The sequence below is a fragment of the Mesocricetus auratus genome, unplaced genomic scaffold (assembly GCF_017639785.1).
Source record: "Mesocricetus auratus isolate SY011 unplaced genomic scaffold, BCM_Maur_2.0 Super-Scaffold_100010, whole genome shotgun sequence".
Taxonomy (NCBI): domain Eukaryota; kingdom Metazoa; phylum Chordata; class Mammalia; order Rodentia; family Cricetidae; genus Mesocricetus; species Mesocricetus auratus.
Genome location: NW_024429194.1, coordinates 9,441,361 through 9,450,159, shown reverse-complemented (window position 1 = coordinate 9,450,159; position 8,799 = coordinate 9,441,361). Strand labels below are relative to the sequence as shown.

At 41.0% G+C, this 8,799-nt stretch overlaps 1 protein-coding gene across 1 annotated transcript in view; it reads right to left on the bottom strand.

The window, feature by feature from the left end:
• Positions 1 to 4,742: 4,742 nt before the first annotated feature.
• The window catches only part of Fbxl17 (F-box and leucine rich repeat protein 17), a 411,968-nt gene continuing 407,911 nt past the window's right edge, over positions 4,743 to 8,799 (bottom strand). Inside the window, exon 9 of the mRNA XM_021231250.2 lies at positions 4,743 to 7,492. Coding sequence (XP_021086909.2) covers positions 7,352 to 7,492 — 141 coding nt within the window. The 3' untranslated portion in view covers positions 4,743 to 7,351. The remainder of the gene's footprint in view (positions 7,493 to 8,799) is intronic.

Genomic DNA, 8,799 nt, shown 5'->3' with positions numbered 1-8,799 from the left:
GGAATTACCTAGTAATGTAGGTGCCAGTGGCTTAATTTTCCCATTAAGCTCAATTATTTGTTATCTCCAAGTGTGCCTCTCAGTGTTTGTCTCTCTACATTCATGGATCCTGTATTGTAATTCAATTTTTGATATAGAATTGATGAAACAGTTTAATAAAACCTTCATTTGAATATAATTAGCAAGATGGTTTATCTCCCCCCATTAGTAAGTGACACAGTTGCAAGTTGCTGCTTAAGAATACAACAAAGACATTTCTATCAACAAAAGTCAGGATTTTAGGGCTTTCTCCATTTATTTGGTATAATTTCTTTCTGCCCTTTTTTTTTTTAATCACCATTGTCTGTAGCCACTCAGACTCATTGGGGACAGCATCTATTTGTGAGACTGTTCTGATTCAAACGCTTTCATTTAGTGCCTTATTTTTCATTTTCTATTATGTTAATCACAGAAAGTTGAATAGACTGCATGCTGCAGGCATCTTTTATGGCTGAATGGCGGATTGGGGCACGTGTGAGCGTGCATGCATGGTGCACCCCCCCCCAAGGCACAGGGCGGGAAGATCTCAGGCTAGAGAAAAGTTAGCCAGCACCATCAGCCTGCTTGAGTGTCCCCAGGCCACTTTCCATCAATGCCTCTCATCTCTGGATCTTTCAAGTGACGCCAAACTGTGGAAAACGTTTCAGAAATGCATGACCGTCTCCTCCATCCTGTTGTGAATAAAACAGCTGAACCAAACAGTACTCACTCTTGTGGACGTTTCTCTCTCTTCACGAGCCACTGGCATCCTTACAAGGACGCTCAAAGGACTGCGCGCTGAAGGGTTACTCCTTAGATACGGTTTTAGTTTGGACACACATTCCTGCAAATGGTTGCACTATGGCAAGTCTGGTGTAGCTGCAATGAGTCTACTACACATCCCAGGAAAGCAGGACTTATCTCCTCAGCAGAAGGCCCGCTAGGATGAACCTTCTATTCACTGACCGTCACATGGCTAAATTAGGGTTTATTCACTCGACGGGGTAGATTTGACTCCAACTTATTCCCCATTTCAACGACTGACTATCATATTGCCAGTTGGCTTTGATACATGTTTACCACCCAATGAAAAATGCAGAGAAAATATCAGTGTGCTGACACTTAGGTTCCTGTGGAAGGGATGGAATACCTACATCACATGAGTTCTTCTGGGCACCCCACAGATAGGTGTTCACTTGAGACCCCAGCGATGGCAGGAAGCTCCCCAGGGCTGTGCCAAGAGCACAGAAGGACCACAAGACTGTACCATCTCTGCCACCTGCTTAGATGCGAGATTATACAAAGCCGGTTTCCCTCACAACGAATGTCTATGCTGTGCGGGTGGGAACTTTTCTAACAGGTTTAGCAGGTCTTGCCATTCGGTTCCCCAGTTTAAACCAGACACAAGCCTTCCCACCATTTAGAATGTGAGTATTTGAAAATGAAGCTGTTCTGCGTCTGCCCTGTATGCAGTCAGTGCTGTATTAGAAGCGTGGACAGTTCCTTGGTTTAACTCGTGTTCAGTTCGATATTCTCACTCTACTGCCCTCTGCCAAATGCATGAACATTTGCCATCACCTTTTTCTTCTTCTTCTCTGAATACACGTGTGTATCAAAGAGCATACTATTTGATCTTGACTGTTTTTGAAGTTTAAAAGGCGTTCACAGCTTTAAACATTTCTGTTAGGATTTGCCTCCTTCACTCAAGTACCTCTACGATTCATCGACTACCAAGTTGAGATTCATTCTCACTCGTGTGTCTTATTTAATAAAAACTATTAATTGCCAGGCATGGTGCACACACCTTTAATCCCGGCACTTGGGGTGCAGAGGCAGGAGGATCTCTAAGGTCTACATAGTGAGTTCCAGGACAGCCAGAGCTATGAAGAGAGAGACCCTGTCTCAAAGAAGACAAGTCGAAACAAACCCTTATTAATTATTGCTCATGACTGTCACTCTTATGTGTCTTCTCCTGCCTGCCTTAGGGGTTCACGTGTGTACGCTTTTCTCTGAGGTACACCCGTGAGGGAATGGTTGCATGCGTGGCCACTTTTGTCAGGTAAGGGACCAAGCATGAGTAGTAAGCATTTCCATCGCTATTTTTTCCGTAGTCATGAGAGGCTTTGCCATCAGTCATGAACTTTGTATCTTGGGGTTTGCATTTATGTGAACACAAATAAATTTGAGGATGTTTTACATGATTATTTGGGCAGATATATTTTCCTTTTTGCCAAATGTCTAGTCACGTCTTTTGTCCATATTTAACTGGACACCAAAGATCTTCACATACTCTGAGTACTGTTCATTCTTGGAAGTTCTGTGTTACAGATATTTCATGGTAGCTTCTGATCTTAGCTTTTTGAAGAGCAGGAGTTCCTCATTTTAATATAAAGAGGATGCCCAATCATTTTTATAGGCAGCACTTTTCATTTCTATTTTGGGGATCACTAGAATGAAGTCCACAATATCATGAAGATTTTAGATTTTACGTTATGTTCCTTGTATCCTAATTTTGGCCTTTTGTTAATGTTTACTTTATCTGTAATAAACCTTTTTAAAAAATAATAGGGCCACCAGTTTAACTGCGCTGATATTTTATAAATGTTTATCGTTATTTTTTGCATGTGAGCACCTGTTCTCAAGATGTACAGAAATGAAAATGTCCTTCAAGAGCTGTCTCCTAACATGTTTGAGATATTGGAATTTCTATCCATGAACACAGGTGCATGGGTGCGCATACACACACACACACCTCAATTTTTTTGTCAACTATTATGGCCTGATAATTTTCTACAGTTATGGATTATGTTGCTGAGATCTGGGAATGAAGCTTGGTTACATGCTTGCCCAGCATTCATGAGAACCTGGGTTTCACTCCCAGCATCAGGGATGTGACTCTAGGTATTTGTTGCTGTTATGTGGTTTTGTTAGCTACCATGTGGGTGCTGGGAATGGAACCCAGTCCTGAACAACAGTAAATGCTTTTAATGCTGGAGCTATTTCTCCACCTGTAAGGGGTTTAAAAAGAAGTCACTCCCTTGTACTTCACCACTGGTCTACAAAGATAAAAGTGAACACTTTCAGCACTACAGCCAAACAACTCTTAGATTGTTTTGTTAATTTTAACGTGTGCACTCCTTTGGACTTTCTGATTGTCTTGGTACTCTTATTAATATACCTAATTCAGAATTTGTTTCTCCCATTCTAGAAGAATGATTTTATGCCGCCATGGATCTTCACTTCAAATGCTAACTGGAAGTGTAATACTAGCAAACAGTCCTCTTGGGTCCAGAGAAAATGTTCCTTGGGTTTCACTGTAGACTGATGGTTTTTCCAGGGTTTTGGTTAAGGAGGTGCCCTATTTGTATTAGTTTCCTAAGATTTTCTAATGGAAATAAAAATGAATTTTCTCGAACATTTTCATTGTCTCCATTTAAAGCACCACTCACTATTTTCTCATTTTGTGTTAATGCAAACTGCATTTTGAATGTCTGCATCTCCTCCAAAAGATAATGCTGAACGTTTATTTCAAAAACAAGAATATTGTGCGAGCTACAAGGATGTGAGAGTCACACAGCATCTTCCCCCGTAGGCAGTAACACCAAGGTCTTCTCAGGCTGGGGATGGGCAGTCTTCCCCCAGCCTCAGTCAGTTGAGGTCACAGTGGTTGAGGTGCCTTCTTGGAAGCAAACACTGGCTTTCACCAAACTTGCCTATATGGCTAGGACTATAGGGACTATAGGATTATAAGGACTCTAGGACTTACTTCTATGGTTTTTTTTTTAAGAAGCAATGTTAAGGCAGTTTAACTGCTAAGTTGTATTTAGGATTTCACTGGCTTATAGATTTTACCTATAATTGTGTAGTTTTAATATTTAGACTTACCTCACAGAAATTAGACTCTGTGCAGTAAGGATTTGTCCTTAGCAAACTACTAAAATTGTACTTATTAAAAACTCCCAATGTGGAGGTAAGCATCTTTATCTGATGAGACAACTTGCCAGCCCCCAGGGGTCACCTATCACACCAATCTTACTTTATAGCATCACTAGGCGTGATGACTCTCGGTGTGAGGTTCTAGCTCGGACTTCTGACTTTTTTTTCCAAGACAGAGTTTCTCTGTATTGTCTTCACTTATACTCCTTTTGCTATCTCAGTAATAAACGATGACTTCAGACAGGCTCGTGGTCTGATGATACCTCCCCCCAAGCATCTCTTCCCCCTGTCTATTTAAGCACACACTTAGCACAGTCACTCGGACGTCTTGACACGGATTCATCCATGCCTGAGCTTCGACAGCTTCTTGCATCCTCCTACCCACTACTGTCTACGCTGCGCTCTACCTCACTGCTTGTTTTCCAGGCTGCTGTCTTACTCAGTGCGAGCAACTTGAAGCGGGAATGAGTTTCATTCATCTTTAAATCCCTTGTACCTAGCACGCAGCTGCTATTCACTAAGTGTCGTATTTATTTACTTGCCTTTGGGGAAGACGGATAGACGAGTAAGTAAATGAGTAACCACATATAAAATGGGATTTGAAACAATTCACTTGCTTACACTTAGGAGGTTTTCGTCTTGTTTCTGAATCGGGTTTATCATTCTGGGTTAGTCAAAGCTACGCAGTCTGTGGTGGGACACACATGGACACAGAGGACTGTGTGCTTCGCACCCAACCAACCACAGGGAGCTCATTTAGTGTCTAACATAAAACAAAAGACATGGAGTTTTGTTTCTCTTTTATTGCAACCCATTGCAAGGTCAAACGGTTCACAGAAATATAGAAACTACAAACTGGGTGAATTTTCTTTATCCACTCAAACGGACAATAAAATACAAAGGACCAGACTTTTCCACTACAGCAATAGATTTCATAGGTTTTATTCTGAAAATACTGTTGACATTTGGAGAGGATAAAAAGCCCTGCATTAAATGTGTTCACATGTATTTATGACAGTCTAAGGGGGAAAAAAGGAACTACAGAACTATATTGCCCAGAAAAAGTATTTTAAGCCTCATTTCAAAGCATCTAATGAGAGCACATTCAACAAGCCCCACAGCGTCACTTGAGGTGATGCTTTTCTTAGCTGCTTTTTTATGAGATTAATACTTTGAGGCTAGATATGATATTTCTACAGATTTCTATAAATGAACCAAAGCAGTGTTCCGAGTTCTGTTGCGTCAGGCTTTCTGTATTAGTCAGCATCTTGGAGAGTAAGTGCAGCCCCCCCAACCCCAAGCTAAAGCGTGTTAGAGTGCAGGTAACATTACAGAATCAGTTCCACACTCTGAAACCACTGACAACTGTACCACTCCAAAGATGATTACAACTCTGAACTGAAATTGTACCATTTATAGCAAAGATGACTTTTCCCTTCTTTTGTCTTTCTGTAACTATTTAAAATATAGTGTGACATATATAAAAATTAAACTTTTGTTTATTCACTCAAGCTACTATTCCTATACATACAGTCTTATAAATTAGTTTTGGGTTAAAAACCAGTTAAAATATTATGAAATACCATTTTTTTAAGTAGTGGAGAAATGAATATAAAATGATACAGTTTGATGTATAAGAGGAAATGTAGTTTTCTAATGGTAAATTGTTTGATCTTTGACAAATTTTAAACATTCAACCTGTTTGGTTGTGAAAAAAATATTCCTGGTACTTGTTCAGTGCATCTATTTTGAACTGGGTGGAATTAAAACGGAACAAAAAGAGCCCCTCAGAAGCATGTTGACACACATCTTCTACAGACAGGCAGGGAGCAGACATGCGCAGGTGGCGTTGTAAGGCTGCTTCTGCTTCTTACAGCTCCAGTCACTCCAGATGCACTGGAGGTCATAGGGAATAAAGTCAAACCTCATTATAATTGTTAAAGACCAAAGGCCACATAAGGGGAGAATAAATAGCAAGTTCAAAAGTCAAGGTTTTGCTTCTCCTACTAGGAAAGATAATCACTCTTTAGCTTAAAAAGGCTCCCTACAGCCTGATTATAGATCTAGACACAGGAGAGGCTATTGGAACCCGAGTCCCTACAATGAATTAACTATAAAGATGCCTGAAATCAAAACAGACACTCATTTTCTGATAAGTAATGAGATAACTAAATGATGGTAATATTTAATCAAACTAAAATACTTATTTCTGGCATGTGTAAATGGCTTTTCTAAATCTCTCCTTAATCCACACATTTGCTAACAGTAGACCTTTGCAGCAGTGTAAGACCTATTCAAAATTATAACATGCACATATCCAAAAATCCTGTTCTAAATCCCAAAGCAAAAGAAAATATTCAATAGGAAGATTGTCTACTTACATCCCATTCATTAATCTTCTATTAACGTGACTACTGCACCTCAGAATATATTTTCATAATTATCAAAATAATGAAATGATCTGTAAAAATTTTTAAAATAACTGCATACCATTAATTCACACTCGTGGCTTCAATGTGGATAACACTAGGATTAGCCCCAAATGTCACTAAAATATACCCTGACCAGTAACTACCCACAAAGTAAAAGCTAACACAGTGTTAATGTAAAACCAACTAAAATATTTATTACTCAACAGAATGCATTTACAGAATAATGAATAATTAACTTTTGTGAGCTGGCCAGGGAACTTCAGATTGTTGCCTCCATATACAAATTTACAAAAGGCTTTATTCTCCCTAGTTTCTAAATTACCCATGGGACAGCAAGATGACCACCTGTGGGCACTGTGAGTCAGCCATTACCGTCAGGGATGGGATGCTCCCTCCACGGCCTCCAGGAAGGTCCCTCTGCTAGGAAATAACTTATCAAGAAGTTCACTTAGCATGTGTGCACAGGCAGGAGGACAAGGGAGAGTGGAATTGCAGGTGTATGTTCCAGGGTTTTGAAGGTACTAGTCTCCAGGCTTCTAGTTAGAGGGATATCACTTCTGTTCTGGCCTCACCGGAAGTGAACAGTGTATTCCATCACAAAAGAAAACCTTTTACCCAGCGTCTCCGAGATGTGGCGGAACTTGGAAGCTCAAAATAACACACCCAGTTTTCTGGCTTGAGACTTCACAGAGTCTTTTTTAGAGAAATAAACTTTTGAGTTAGAAAAACAGTTTTTGTGGTTTTCATAATCTTCCATTTTTAGGAAAGCCAGCCAGCTCACCTGGGGACATACCAAGTGCACTTATGCTATGCAGAATGCAAACAAGACACAGATATAACACGGGCACAGACACGGACAGGTGGTTAAAACCTTTCCAGAAGTTTCCCTTCCCCAGCCACACCCCCTCCTCCCATTTCTCTGCCTTGCTCTATGACCTGAGGAGGCCCAGGCCTGGGCAAGAGCGTTAGGAGGAGGCGGCAGACATATTGGGGGTCCAGCCCATCTGGTAGGCTCTCTCCAAGGTCCTCTTGCAGTCCTGCAGGACAGTGCTGAAGGTGATGTGCGGGTACTGCTGCACCAGCTGCTCGACTGTCACTTCGTTGACCTGTGAGTGAAGAAGAATCATAGTCACACAGAGGGCCACCGACACCATGCCAACCTCCCTCTGGTGTGCAAATGCAACAAGGAACCCCGGATTCCTTTCCACTTAGCACGCATGCTAAGACACGTATGTATGTCTGGACACGTGTGTTTCCCTTTTGTCTGACTCCTCTGGTTTCCCAGGACTCCATCTGCTCCTATGGATTTTTAAATTAAGCATGATGTCACAAAATCAAATGTACCTGCTAAACGTAACTGTCTGACTGATTTGCCAAGACCTCAACAACGTCCATTAAAAACACCCATCATGGAGGGCTGGGGGGGCAGTAAGACAGCATTCTCGGGTACCTTTGGCTTCCTCACCCACAGGAGAGCCTTTCTAGGACGAACACTTTACAGTGGGGGAAAGATACACAGGATTCTAGATAGAAGTGCAAGGGAAAATGTTTATTTTTCTTCCCTTTAAATGTTAAGGCATTGCAAACCTCAAGTCCCTTTGTGAGAAGGGCTGAAATGTGAGGAATCAATAATGAAAACTTATGTGGCTGGCAGGTCAGGGATGGCCCCAACAGACCTTAGCCATCGCGGAATCCACCGTGATTCTTGATTAGACAAGGCAATCAGACAGGCCTAATTAAAGCTAACACCTTTACAGTTGCTGTGTGGTGAAGGGATTAATTTGTCAATGATTTTTAAGCTGACTGCGGTTTGTATCACAGAAGTAGACAGCTTTCCTCATCCTTTAGATAAATAAATGATTAACCTAAGAACCGCAACCTATAGGTAGCTTTATTTAAAACTCTTTATTGAACACCTGGGCATTATCAGATGCACCAATATTTCATTTGTGCTGTGTAAGCTACACTGAGTTAAGTCTGAAGGAAGGTATTTGTGGTAAACATTTTTGAGCATCCCTCTTGATGTTCATTATTGAAAATCATCACCACCATAAGCAAAAAACAAAAAACTGAACAACCACGGAAGCCCTTGGATCCCTGCTTAGAAGTACAATGATTGTGACGTCTGCTTGTCTGCACTTTTCTAAACAGGCGATCTGAAAGTCGGGGAGGCTGTTACTTTTGTTTAATACTGAGAATTGCTACGATCACATTGTGCTGGTGACTGAATCTTTACCCGAGGGTTTAAGACAGGCTCTTACCATGGCTAGGCATCAAGCACAAGATGCCAAATCTTCCAAGACTGGGATTCTAGGCGTGAACCACCATGCCCAGCTGTCAGAAATTTTCTCTAGTTATGATGTACTTGTTCAAATCAATCCTGCTTTCTTTCCTTTTTTCCTTAAATTTAGAA